Source organism: Ovis aries, chromosome 22, assembly GCF_016772045.2.
Source record: "Ovis aries strain OAR_USU_Benz2616 breed Rambouillet chromosome 22, ARS-UI_Ramb_v3.0, whole genome shotgun sequence".
NCBI lineage: Eukaryota > Metazoa > Chordata > Mammalia > Artiodactyla > Bovidae > Ovis > Ovis aries.
In genome coordinates, this window is record NC_056075.1 from 9,964,504 (window position 1) to 9,979,147 (window position 14,644).

The window sequence follows — 14,644 nt, forward strand, 5'->3', positions numbered from 1 at the left end:
CTAGAAATAGAAAGTAAAAAATAACAGAAAGACCAAAATTGAAACTGAGTTGAGACGAACGGCAGATATTTGTGTATTGAAATTTTTAAGATACTCTGGGATTGGAATAAATGGAACAAAGATAAACTGTCATTTAAGTATTAAAAGGAAACTGAATTGAAAATAAGGGAAAAGCTGAATCTTCAAATAAAAAACAAATAACACAATCTGTGAAAAACTGATACAAAGCTATTAACAATGAGATATATCTTTATGAAATTACTGGACTCAAAAATAAACAAATAAAAAAGTACTTCTAAAATATCTCCAAAAAGCTACAGTAAAAAGGATGTACCAGACAAATTAAAAGAACAAACATCTTACTTATCAGTCAAGGTTGATGTGAAAGCAAAATAAAATAAAAATGACACTAAAGAAAGAATTTAAGTTAAAGGGTATAATTTTAATGGAGACATATTATGAGTCAAATAATATAGTATCAAAATTCATAAAGCAAAATTCACCTCCCCAAACCCCGGGAAACCAGCAATACAGTAATAGTAGAATTAAGTTATCTCTCTCAGCCCAACACAGTTCAGCCACTCAAAAAATAAGATTATAGATGATCTAAATAAAATTATTGATTAGCAGGCCCTTGAACATCTTAGGACTCATTCTATGTCATGGTGTGATATTTTGCGTGTCATTTAATACAAATATTGAGAAATATTTTTTAAATGCAACACTGAAGGGTCTCTCATCACATACAAAGCTATGTAGCTTTAAAAACTGGAATATGCAATTTATAATACAACTGAATACACTGACCAATAACCATGTTTTAGTTAAAAGTTACAGTATGTTATTTAACACTGTCTCAAAATCAATTCAATTTTTACAGAATCCATGACAATAAATTATCCTACTTTAAAATGACTTTGGCAGCACACTAGATATAGACACATGAAAGAGATCTTTGACGTTCATTTTCTAGCTTGCCTATAGCCATCTAATAAATATTTCAATCCTTTTTATATTCCTATCTGACACTGTACTGGAAAAGAAGCTATATACTGTTACTGCATGATAGAACTGATACTCAAACTGCTTTCAAGATGAAATACCCAGCTCCATTCTTACTCAGAGAACAAGCTCTATTACAGTTCTACATCTAAGATCTAGAAACCATAGTTATTGCCGGGTTTCTTTCTAATGGTGACAAAAGGCCATTTCTCAATCAAACGCCTTCAGTTGCGCAACAAAGTCAGAAGGTATAGGCATGTCACATCCTTGAAGTCTTGCCACCATCACCAGATTCTGTTTTGTTCCAACTCATGGAATTCAAGGCAACATGAAGTATCATCCAGAAATCAACGACTTTGATGTGTCAGATTCACTCAAAACGTGATGAAGGTCGGGGAATAATCAGTTAAACCTGGCACAGGCAGACGCACAGCAGAGCTATAGAAAAGCTTGAGAATCCAGATTACAGGGAACTCTGTAGAGACAGGAACTGGAGTATTGGCTGCTTAGAGCTGGGGGCAGGGATGGAAGATGGAGGGATGGAAGTGAGAGCTATTGACTGTGGGAATGGTTTCATGTCATTGGATATCTGAAATAAATACCATTGAAATATACACTTCAGGTGGATGGGTGGTATAGTATGTGAATTAGTCTCAAAGCTGTTTTTTAGGAAAAGAGGTGGGAGCAGTCAGATAAAGGGTGAGTCCCAACAAATTTCAGTCACGGAAGAACCTGAGACTCACGCTCAGGAACAAGTCAAGATAAAGTTTACCATGTTTGTCCCATAATGAATGTTTACATCATAAAAATCTTTTTTTTCCAGAATGGCCACAAAGAGACTGTTCTTCTTTTGAGTCAGACTACTACATCTCCCTCAAAAATATTTACTTCTTAAAGGCAAAAACAAAAAGAGGAATACTCAATTCTTAATTTTTTTGAAAAAAATCTGGATTGCAGTTTGACCTAGACTAGTATCATGAACCAGGCCATAGTATCTGTTTTTAGAACATGCAAATCAGTAGAACCCATATCTACCCTTTGCTAAGACACTTAAGCTGAATTCACTCAGATCAGAGAAAGCCCAGTCCCTGAGGTAAAGAGCACGGGCTGAGACTCACAGTTGGCGATGTCACCTTGAAGCTGCAGAATCTGAGGAGCGGGCATCGTGAGGACAATGATATCAAACTGCTCAGAGGAGCCCGTTTCCCTGGAGACTTCCCACTTGTTGTTTCTCAAATTGATCTGAGTCACACGTTGTCTGAAGCAGATATCAGCACCTGTTCCAAAAGCAAAACCATGCTCACATTATCTGGATTTTCCATGCGAATGAGGGGGAAGAGAAGTCACAAACTGGATCCACTCAGATGAGTAGAATGTGAGGTTCATCTTCTACAGCTTCCTGGGCTTCACTTTCTATCTCACATAATAGGACTCCCTCCCTTCTGGCACTGTTAGATTTCCCTGTCAATGCCTGCTGGGGGAAAAAAATAATGCTGCAATTAATAACAACAGTAACCATGGCTATCTTTCATTAATCAACTACTGTATGCCAAGGCTATGCCAAACACTGCTGCTGCTACTGCTGCTGCTAAGTCTCTTCAATTGTGTCCGACTCTGTGAGACCCCACAGACAGCCGCCCATCAGGCTCCTCTGTCCATGGGATTTTCCAGGCAAGAGTATTGGAGTGGGGTGCCATTGCCTTCTCCGATGCCAAACACTAGATATACATTATACCAATTCATTGCACAGAAAAGGAAACAGATTTAGAATTGTCATGCCATGATTTAAATCCACATCCTTCTGACTATAAAGATCACTATCTTGGTGGAGCAAGTATACATCTTAGTAAAGGTGGTTAAGGATTCTTCTCTCCGGTAATATTCCTTATTAAAAGTATTGATATTCCCTATTAAACCTGAAAAAGTATCTCTGTAAGCAAAATCCAAGTCTCATCAATAGATCAATTATCTTAATTAAGAAGAATCAAAATTAAGAAAAATACAATCTGGAATATCCTCTCTTTTCCCTTCTTTGCACTTATCACAAATATATTTTAATAATTATTTGAGTACTTATATGATTGATATTTTATTCTCTTTTAATTTGTAAGCTCCATGAGTTTACACTTATTTTTCCTATGTGTCAGTTCAGTTCAGTTACTCAGTCGTGTCCGACTCTTTGTGACCCCATGAATTGCAGCACGCCAGGCCTCTCTGTCCATCACCAACTCCCGGAGTTCACTCAGACTCATGCCCATCGAGTCCGTGATGCCATCCAGCCATCTCATCCTCTGTCGCCCCCTTCTCCTCCTGCCCCCAATCCCTCCCAGCATCAGAGTCTTTTCCAATGAGTCAACTCTTCACAAGAGGTGGCCAAAGTATTGGAGTTTCAGCTTTAGCATCATTCCTTCCAAAAAAATCCCAGGACTGATCTCCTTCAGAATGGACTGACTGGATCTCCTTGCAGTTCAAGGGACTCTCAAGAGTCTTTTCCAACACCACAGTTCAAAAGCATCAATTCTTCAGCGCTCAGCCTTCTTCACAGTCCAACTCTCACATCCATACACGACCACAGGAAAAACCATAGTCTTGACTAGATGGACCTTAGTCAGCAAAGTAATGTCTCTGTTTTTGAATATGCTATATAGTATATAAAGTATTGTACTGGGAACAGAGGTATTTAATCAATATATGTTTAAGAGAATGAATTATGAACTGAAAGCTAGGAAAATATAATTGGATCATTAAGTCCCCTTGGTATACTACTTCTTACCTCACATTCTAGTTTTCAGGAAACTTTCATTTTAAAATAAATCTACTTTCATTTGGCCTCATGAATAGAGAGGAAATAAATGAAAATGGAATAAAGGGGGGAAAAAAGACACTAAAAGATCATGTCCATCATTGAATGTGACATCTCATATTCCTAGCTACTAAGAATCCAGCTTACGCCCAACCTTGGCATGAAGCTCCCTTTCCACAGCTACTCTAGCTCAGCGTGAACTTCTCATCTCCATAATCACTGCCTTTACCTCTCACTCGGACACTGATTCAAAGTATCTCTATGTTTTATATATGTCTTGCTAAGTCTCTCTAGTTGTGTCTGACTCTTAGCAACGCTATGGACTGTAGCCCACCAGGCTGCTCTGCCCATGGGATTCTCCAGGCAAGAATTCTGGACTGGACTGCCATGCCCTCCTGCAGGGGATCTTGCCATGCCAGGGATGGAACCCACATCTCTTACATCTCTTGCACTGGCAGACAGGCTTTTTACCACTAGTGCCGCCTGGGAAGACCTAGATATGTCTTATCAATCCCCAAGCACTCTTGGGCTCCTCCGTGTCAGGTCTTCTCTAGATCTCATACACTTTTATATCCTTCATATTCCCTTGAATAACTCTATAATATAGTAATTACAAATTTTAAAAATCAAATGCAAATAGAAGGACTGATGCCCTCAATCTCTTTGAGGCAATTAGAGTCGTTCTGTTCAAAGAATTAGAGCAAGGGTTTGTAAATAGCGTTCCAACTTGCCTGCTGCTGCTGCTAAGTCATTTCAGTCATGTCTGACTCTGTGTGACCCCATAGACGGCAGCCTACCAGGCTCCCCCGTCCCTGGGATTCTCCAGGCAAGAACACTGGAGTGGGTTGCCATTTCCTTCTCCAATGCATGAAAGTGAAAAGTGAAAGGGAAGTTGCTCAGTCATGTCCGACTCTTTGCAATGCCATGGACCGCAGCCTACCAGGCTCCTCTGTCCATGGGATTTTCCAGGCAAGAGTACTGGAGTGGGGCGCCATCGCTTTCTCCGTCAACTTGCCTGAAGGTTTCTCTGAGGCCCCTCTTTAGAGAAGGTGCAAACAATTGGCGCTTTGAACTCACACCCACCATTCCCTTTACTCCAGCCAGAGCGGCTCCACTTCCCTCTCTTCGGTTTCTTCAGGATGTCTTTCCCCTGACTCAGTTGCCTCACGTGCCTCTCTCTTTAGTCCTGGCCCTGATCCAGACTCCAAGTAAGTCAACTGACTTTATAAACTTTATTCAGTTGCATTTCTACATCATATTCCCTTTGAAAACAGCATTACATTGGTTTTGTTTTTGGTGGTCACTAGGAGGGTGTGGTTAAGAGAAGTGAACGACACCAACTATTAACAGAAATTCTTCATATCCAGTAAAATGCCTTAGACATCTATCCCAGTGGTCCTGAAGAGTTCTGCAAGATGACTATCCATGGTTCTCTAGGACCACGGTTCTCTGGACCTCAGACAAGAAGCACCTTGGAACTTGCTAGAAATACAAATTCTTACGTCCCAACTCAGACCTAAATCAAAATCTGGGGATCAGGCCTAGTAGTCTGCATTTAAGAAGCCTCCAGGTTTGTTACCATGCACATTAAACTGTGAGAACCACAGGGGTAGATAAATAGACCCAAATCTAACACTGAAACTGGCAAAGCCACTCATTTTCCAAGAATTAGGGGCAGTGGTATACCTGCTCTAACCAGGAAGTTTTCCTTTCCAATTGTGATGATTCAAGTTTCTGGGAAAGTGGCATTTCCTTGTGAAAGTAACTAATAACTTTTGAAAGGACCACACAACCAAATGTAAGGCTCTGGAAGATCATTTTTAAACAGCCAGAAAATTTTAAACAGCCATAAAAATTTTCAGTCTGAGCTTAGTAAATGTCACCATGTCCCTGTGTTACATATAATTTTTCAGAGGTTTCTCACTGTATTTAGGATTAAGTATAAAATCTTAATAGTGTTTACAAAGCCTCTTATGATCTGGCCCCTGCCTTACTCTTGAACTTCACCTACTGTTTTCTCCCTCATTTACTACCCTCCAGTCACAATGATCTTTTCATTCCATAAATGTACCGTCTTCCTCCTACTTGAGAATAGTTTCAACTTGATATGCCCATTGCACGCAATTCTCACCACTCAGCTCTTGGCCTAGTTCACTCTTGCTCACCTTTCAAGCATCTATGAAAACATTAGTTTCTTAGAGATGCTTTTCCTGACACATCTCCCCTTTCTCATTCTTCTCAGGCGCACGTTAGTTTAGGTCCTATTACTATAGCTCCCTCATAATGCTCTCACTTTTTCTTCTTAGCATTTATTACGTACATTTTTGTGTACATGAAATTAGTTTTTGTTGTTCCCTCCAACTATGCTCTACATTAACAAAGGTGAGGTTCAATGTGTTTTACTTACCACTGTTTCCCCAGCACATATTTCATAAAATTTTTTTTTAAATCTCCAGACAGCTACAAAGATATCAAACTACAAAGAAATTTTAACCATTTTACAAAGGCAAATATGTTTCTGTTACATATTTATTCAATGCCTATCCCCTGCCTTCCTCCATGTTAGAAAATGTTAGGCACAAGTGTTAGTCATGTTCGACCCTTTGTGACCCCAGGGACTATAGCCTGCCAGGCTCCTCTGTCCATGGAATTCTCCAGGCAACAATGAAGTGGGTTGCCATTACCTTCTCCAGGGGATCTTCCTGACCGAAGGATAGAACTGGTCTCCTGCACTGCAGGCAGGTTCTTTACCATCTGAGCCACCAGGGAAGCCCCTCCATGTTAGAGAATCTAAACTTACCTTTCTCCAATAATTTCCTACAAAGAACTACTGAAATAGACCAGTAAGCAGTGTCTAACTATAAGCACTGCTTAAAGTTCACTGTGGAGTGCTTAACCAAGGCTCCCAGGTTACCCTCTACTTTCTCTCCGAAAGACACTGTTATGGATGAGCGCCATGATCACCTGCGTAGGAGCCATTTTGAGACAGAATTGCCCAGGCTTAATTCCCTTACATTAATTTTAGAAAGAAAATAAACACAGAAGTAAAAAGGGAGAATATGATAAAATTAAATATTGCCAGAAAGAAATCACACCAGCTGATAGCATCTGCAAATTAAACTATCTTTTCCAATAAATCATTCCAGTTGGCCAAAAAGCTTGTTCAGACTTTTCCATGACAGCTTATGGAAAATCCCAATGAACTTTTTGGCCAAACCAATATGTTGTCCACATTGATTTTCAATTGTTAGTCCATGTCCCTTTTTGAAGTAGATGGTAAAATAAAAACAGATAAATATAGCAATAGTTCTTCCTATGGAGAAATGAAAGTGAAAGTCACTCAGTCATGTCTGACTCTTTGCAACCCATGGACCACAGAATTCTCCAGGCCAGAATACTGGAGTGGATAGCCATTCCTTTCTCCAGGGGATATTCCCAACCCAGGGATAGAACCCAGGTTTCCCACATTGCAGGCAGATTCTTTACCAGAGCCACAAGGCCAAACCAAATAAAAGCTGCTCACCCTGTCCTAGAAACTAAATTCATCCTCTTATGAATGATTTAATAACATGGGCCTTATTCAAAAGCAAAAGGATTTGGTTCATCACTGTTCAAATGTCACAGAAGGAACCATCATGTGACTGATCTTCCTGGGTGCATAAAGAAATAAAATGGCAAGACTCCTTGGTAGCCCCTTCCTTCCCCCTGGGGCAGAGACTAATCACTAAAAGATGGGGCCCAGGGAAAGGGCTCTATGAGTCTGTTCTCTTGAACCAGGGTGGGATGGGAGCATCCTCTCAAACCGTAGGGCAAAAACCAGGAAGGAAAAGATGTTAAATCAGAGGTTTGAGGCCTTCTCATTGTCCTCCATGGAATCCTCCAAAGGAAATGACAGCAGGGTCACCTTAAAGAGAGTGCTCGCGTCTTACTTACCAGTTAAGCCATTATAAGCAATGTACTTAACTTGTCTGAGTCTCATTTTTCTCATTACTAAATGAGGATAATGATAACTACTATGAATGGCTATAAAATAATTAGAAATGATGTATGCTAAATGCCTAACACAGCATCAGATAAATAGCTTTTAACAAATGATAGAGTAGTTTTTGTTCTCTTGAATTTCTCCTACTCCTACAACGACAACAAATAAATAAATAAATAAAACAGAAAAGTAGGAAAATCACATTTTATTTACTCAGAAGACAGCATTAATTGGGAAAACAGAAAGTGGGTAAAATTAATGCCAATAAACAGTTTTCTCTGTAATAAGCTTAATGTGAACACATGGAACAATAAATGAGAACAGAAGACGAGTAGCATGTGCCTATTTCCTCCTACCCTTTACCACTCCTTCTGGAAAACTGGTCTATTTCAATACTGGCTTTAGAGATTTGGACCTATTCTAAAGCATACCTGACTGGACATACCCCTTACAGATAATTTCCTTGGAAGTCTGGCTGCAAACTAAATAAAACTGATTGTATCACAAGATTGCAGGGGTGTGAACTCAACTGATTCCAAAATGTAAAGCATATTTTGGAATGACCTGGCAGTTTGGGTTGTTATACACTGAGCATATGCAAAGATCAGCTTCATTTAAGAAGATTATTTTTTAAGCTAACATTTATCAAGAGATTTTTAAGTATATGGCCTATTATTTGCTTGAATTGGCAATGGGTGGATTATATCCCTTATTCTTCACAAAACTTTGCAGTAGGTATTGTTAGCGCTCTCATTTTTCCAGTGAAGAACTAAAGTACAGATTTTAACACTTTCCTAATATTATAGGAAAGTGTGGTAGAATGTGAATTTGAATCCAGGTCATTCTGACTCCAGGGACTCTCTGAAATTTCACTGTGGAAATATTAAAATAGGATAGGAGCCATTTATAGGCAGAAAGATTTAAAGAAGTTTGAAGAATGTTTAAAGGGATATAGGGGCTCCCCTGGTGGCTCAGACAGTAAAGAATCCGTGTGCAATGCAGGAGACCCGGGTTCAGTTCCTAGGTCTGGAAGATCCCCTGGAGAAGGGAATGGCTACCCACTTTAGTATTCTTGCCTGGAGAATTCCACAGACAAAGGAGCCTGTTGGGCTATAGTCCATGGGGACACAACTGTGTAACTAACACTTTTTCGAATGGATATAATTATAAAATTTTAAATGGTATAGATGATTTATAAAATCTCTAATAACAGATCTGGGTAGTGGGTGGAAAGACCTCTTGAAACGTTACAAAGATAATGTAAAAATAAACTAAGAAGAAGTTTATATACACTCAAATTATGTAGGACTTGAACTCAATTATATAAAAATTATTTTTTAAAAAAGCTGAAAGTATGTCAGAGAATGAACTTACAGCTGACTTACATATTATTGTGACACTTTTCCCTGCTATTTTTCTGTATTTTCCAAATTTTCAACTATTAGTATGTAATTCTTTTTTAAAAATTACTGAATTATTTCACATAGTGATAAGAAAATCTAAAGTACTCATGCTCTCAAGAGACTGTTCAAATTCAAAGTATAAAGAGGTTTTTAGGAAGAACTGGTTAAACTACAATGAATAAATATATGTATATTTATATATAGGGCTTCCCAGATGGCACTACTGGGAAAGAACTCACCTGCCAATGCAAGAGACGTAAAAGACATGGGGTTCAATCCCTGGGTGGGGAAGATCCCCTGGAGAAGGGCATGGCAATCCACTCCAGTATTCTTGCCATGGACAGGAACCTGGTGGGCTATAGTCCATAGGGTTGCACAGTCAGACATGACTGAAGTGACTAAGCACACACACACGCACACACACACGCACACACACACACACACATATATTAGAAATCCAAATCTCTATCATTTATACCTGCCTACTATATACCAGGTACCATTAGATTCTATGTGAGCTACAAATAATTAAATATGACCTCTTCTCCCAAGAGTTTCCGAAGCAAAAGAAAACCAAAACCCATATATTACCCCAAACACCTAACACAAAAAGGGTGTAGGTGTGGTGTATTCAAGGACTGTCCCTTGGCTATATGACGGCAGGAACTTTGGTTTCTGTATCACTAGTGTCTAAAACAGTATATAGTAAGCACTCAGCAAATGTTTATTGAATGAATAGAAAGTGAAAGTGAAGTCGCTCAGTCGTGTCCGACTCTTTGCGACCCGTGGACTGTAGCCTACCAAGCTCCTCCGTCCATGAGATTCTCCAGGCAAGAATACTGGAGTGGGTTGCCATTTCCTTCTCCAGGGGATCTTCCCGATCCAGGGATCAAACCCAGGTCTCCCACACTGCAGGCAGACACTTTAACCTATGCATATATGGATGGCTAGATATATAATACAATTAGTAAGTACTTGGAGATTCTAATACGTATGTACATCTAATTTGGGTTAAGTAAAGTCATGATGGAAATGAGACTTTTTAAAAAAGTTATATGGTGGCAATATATGAAGCTGATGACAATCTACAAAATATACAAATAGTGTCACCATCTGTGATGGTCAAATTTACGTGTCAACTTGACTGAGTCAGGAGGTTCTTATATATTTGGCAAACACTATTCTGGGTATGTCTGTGAGGGTGTTTGGGAAGAAAGTAATATTTAAATTGGTAGACTGAATAAAGCAGGTTGCCCTCCCTAATGTAGGTGGGTATCATCCAATCAGTCACAGGCCTGAATAAAACAGAAAGGCTGACACTCCCACCCCACCAGTAAAAAAGTATTCCTGTCTGATAGCCTTTGAACTGGGACACTGTTTCATTCTCCTACCTTCACACTTGGACTGAAACATCTGTCTTCTTGGGTATTGAGCTTGCCAGCATGGAAACTGGAACTGTACCTTCAGCTCTCCAGGGTCTCAGGCTTTTGGACTGAAACTAAACCATCAGCTCTCCTGGATCTCTAGCTTGTCAATTCACCCGGCAGATCTTCAGACTTGCCACCCTCCAAAATCACATCAGCTAATTCTGTACAATAAATTTACCTATCTATATAAATATATCCTTTCAGTTCTGTTTCTTTCTGGAAAATCCTGATGACTACCCCAGAATATTCTAAATCCTAGATGAAGAAATGGCCTTGCCTGGAATGGTATTTACTGTGTCCTCATATTGTATATTCAATCTCACTGCCTTCTCTCATGCCCAGATTTGGGATTCTCAGGCTTGACAATAAGTAATATTTGTGCTGTGCTGTGCTTCGTCGCTCAGTCATGTCAGACTCTTTGAGACCCCATGGACTGTAGTCTGCGAGGCTCCTCTGTCCTCGGAATTCTCCAGCCAAGAATACTGGAGTGGGGAGCCATTCCCTTCTCCATTTTCCCAACCCAGGAATCAAACCCAGGTCTCCTGCATTGCAGGCAGATTCTTTACCATCTGGGCCACCAGAGATGCCCAAGTAATATTTGATGTAGTCCAAAACAGTAATTATTCTAGATATAGCTTATTAAATAATACAAAGTCTCAAAAAAGTCCATTTTAAAACACTCATACATAAAAACATAAGAAAACCCTCATAGAAACTAGGCAAAGGTTTCAAGACATTTACAGAAAAAAATGCACAGACTTGGTTAGCAAAACAAAGGTGCATAAACTCACTCATAACTAAGTAAATGCAAATCATAACACAAGGAAATATCATTTCAACCCATCATATGGGCAAAAATTTTATTTTCTATAATATCAAGATGTATAGAAAGACATGTTTTCATTTACTATTGATGATATATTCCTTGATAGGAATAGATCACACAACTTAGTTAAATAAAAAATGCACAAACTATTGACACTCCTCCTATACTGTTAGGAACTAATCCTACAGATATACTTTCAAAAGTGTCTCAGAGTTAGAAATTGCAGCAATATTGGTACTAGCATAAAGCAAAACAATCCCTAACTCCCCAAACAATCTACATACTTAACAGAAAGTTAACAGTTAAATAAATAATTTTATATATATCATGTAATACTGAACAGGCATTGAAAAGAATGAAGAACACTGAGTTTGCTGATATGAAAATAGACCAAAGATAAGATTCAGTCAATGATTATATATTAGTCAGGGTTCTCCAGAGAGATAGTATCAATAGGATAGACATAGACATAGGTAGAGAGACAGAGATACAGATTGGTTTGTTATAAACATAGATGAAATAAAGCATAGAATGGCTTATATAAAATAATCTCATCTATGTTTTAAAAAAGAATATATACAAATGTCTATGAATAGGGAAATAGAGATAGTCACATAGAGCAAGAGATAGATGCATAAACATTTTTCTGGAAGCATATATAGGAAACAGTGATTACTTTAGGGGAAGAAAACCAGCTATTGAGTGGTGCATAGGAGAACATCTATTTTATAACTTTCCTTACAGTATTAATATTTAATTATGTGTATAACTTTTAGTTTAAAATGCTTACTTTAAAAGAAGGCAGAGAAAATTTTATTCTCACCTGATTGTTTCAAGTAATGTTTACTAATTGAAGAAACTCCATGAGGTGCTACAAAGTTACAATCTCCTTCTTTTATCACCATTCCATCAATAGGAGAGGTCAGAGGCTTCAAAATGCCACCAGCTAACAATTCATCATAAAAACTGAAAAAATCAAAATGGATAACATAACTATATGCTATACTTAGCTCTAAACATTATACTCTCTTTGAAGAATTCTTTGAGATTATAATCCTAAATAAAACCTAGAAATCTTCTTATAAACAACTCAACGTATGTTTTCTGTTAATAAGACATACTTTTGGTGAAGAATGGAAATATTTTGAGAATCCATAGTCTTTTGCTGACCGTAGTCAAAGGTCTACTTTCTCATATATTTTAAATTAAAGTCAGTGAAAATAAACAGAACAGTATTCATTACACCGATTTTAAATCTGGTTAAGATTTGACTTCCATCACAGTTATCTGTCCTCTTTCTCAACACCAACATAGTTAACTGGTATTTATTGAGCCCTTGCCATATTCCATATAACATCTCACCTGATCTTCACAATTGGAGAGGCATGTATTGCAGTTTTCCCACTTTACTCATGTGAATCTTTTATTGCTATTAACATTTTGATCAATGATGATGATGATATAATTTCACTATATTACAAGAGTCAAAGCTTAACTCTGTTAAAAATGGATGATTTGTATCTTTTTACATCCTCAACCAGGAAGGCTTGATACCACTCCTTTCAACTAACTCACCTTTGGTGTATTTTGGCATAATGAGGAGTGCAGGTGATGTACTGGGCACCCAAGTCCACTGTGCTCTGTGGATTATGAGGACTGCTGGCTGTAGTCATTCTTCCTCCTTGAATTAGTCCCCAGGAAAATATCTTAATATATTAGAATGAATATTTCACAATTAACACTGATCACCCCAGGTTACGCCAATGGATAACTTAGAACTGTTTCAGAAAATATATTTTTAATTTTTTTTTTACTTTTAGATGTCATAATAATACATTTTAAAATCTTGTTTTCTCCAGATTCCAGAAATCTAAAAAAAATTGTTTGTTTGTTTTTTAAGTTCAAGGGTCATCTAACACTGCTAGGAAGTAATTAACAGAGACAATTCAGTCAGGGGGTGTGAGATATTTTTTTAAAAGGACACATGAATATACAGCAGCCTTCAGCAATGTGCCTGCTGCATCTACGTACTGATCTGAAAAAAGGGAATGAATGAACGGACCAAAGAAAACAAAATAATGAATGAAATGTCAGAATGAATGAATCAACGAATGCTTTCCCTCTTGCTGTCAGGCTTCAGGAGAGTGACAGGATTCTCTCAAGTAGATAGATCTTCGGAAAGTCGTGGTCAATGGGCACTGGAGGATTCTCATAATCTAAAGAAAGCTGCCAGGATACCGAGCAGCCAAGGAAAAAAATTCACTTCTTGCTGACAGCGGCAGCCGCAAGCTTTGCAAACTGCAGTCAGGATGCCTCCCAGGCCGCTCAGGCCTCCCAGTGAAGCGCTCCGGCGCCCCGCCCTTCCCCCACCCGCCCCACCGCCCGGCCTGGGTCGCCGCCCCAGCTCGCGCCCACTCTTCTGGCCGTCCCGGGCGCCGGAAGTCTCCGATCACGTGACCGGCGCCCGCCGACCTGCTGGGTGTTCCCCCGAGCCTTACTCGGAGAAGGCCCCCGCCGGCTTCGTTTCCCTGGCTTCCGTCCGGAAACGACCCACCTGAATCCTCGGCCTTGTCCCACACAGTGAGGCGCAGAGGACTAGACGCCTCCCTTCTCAGCAGCGCCGCGCACAAGCTTCCCGTCAGCCCGGCGCCCACGATCAGCACCCGCGCCATGGCCCGCTGTCCCGCGCCCGGGTGGCCGGCCTGCAGTCGGTGGAACCGCCGCCACAGCCCAGCGGGCCAGAGCTGTAGGCTCAGTGCTCCCGGCCCAACTCGGCCCCTGAGCAGCTCCCTGGTCGGCCTGCAGGGGGCGGAGAGGAGGCGACTCGAGCTGAGAGAATGATCAGCGCTGAAGACCAGCAAATCTTGGCCTTCCTCTTGGTTTGAGAGCCAGGAGCTGTCTTCAAGGATCGTGGCTCCATCCGATAAGCTGTGATTTCCAACCTGCCTCTCGCCCCTCAAACCTGTCTCTCGCCCCTCAAACCTGTAAATCATATAGATTTTAGAGCGTGAGACCCCGCCTCGCCACGGGGCTGGTGTTGACTACTGCGGAGACCCAGCCCAGGGTTGACTATTAGGGTAACTGTGCCTTGTTGGAACCTTGGCTTAATAGCCTTAAGTCTGAAAGGAACACAGCAGTGATGCCAGAGCCAGCTTTCTTCAAGTACCTTAACAGTCACTATTCACATAACAGAAAAAGAAT

The 14,644-nt window shown here is 39.9% G+C and overlaps 1 protein-coding gene across 6 annotated transcripts in view; it reads right to left on the reverse strand.

Moving 5' to 3' along the window:
• Positions 1-14,235, reverse strand: part of RNLS (renalase, FAD dependent amine oxidase) — a 363,618-nt gene extending 349,383 nt beyond the window's left edge. For 5 of the 6 annotated variants that reach the window (XM_060404926.1, XM_060404929.1, XM_042239044.1 and 2 more), the window contains exons 1-5: positions 13,998-14,235; positions 13,019-13,124; positions 12,267-12,409; positions 9,430-9,546; positions 2,121-2,279 (exon numbers count right to left, since the gene is read on the reverse strand). In XM_060404926.1, the coding sequence (XP_060260909.1) occupies positions 2,121-2,279; positions 9,430-9,546; positions 12,267-12,409; positions 13,019-13,124; positions 13,998-14,115 (643 nt within the window). In that variant the 5' untranslated portion in view covers positions 14,116-14,235. The remainder of the gene's footprint in view (positions 1-2,120; positions 2,280-9,429; positions 9,547-12,266; positions 12,410-13,018; positions 13,125-13,997) is intronic. The other variant, XM_027960410.2, reaches the window with a different exon arrangement.
• Positions 14,236-14,644: the final 409 nt, after the last annotated feature.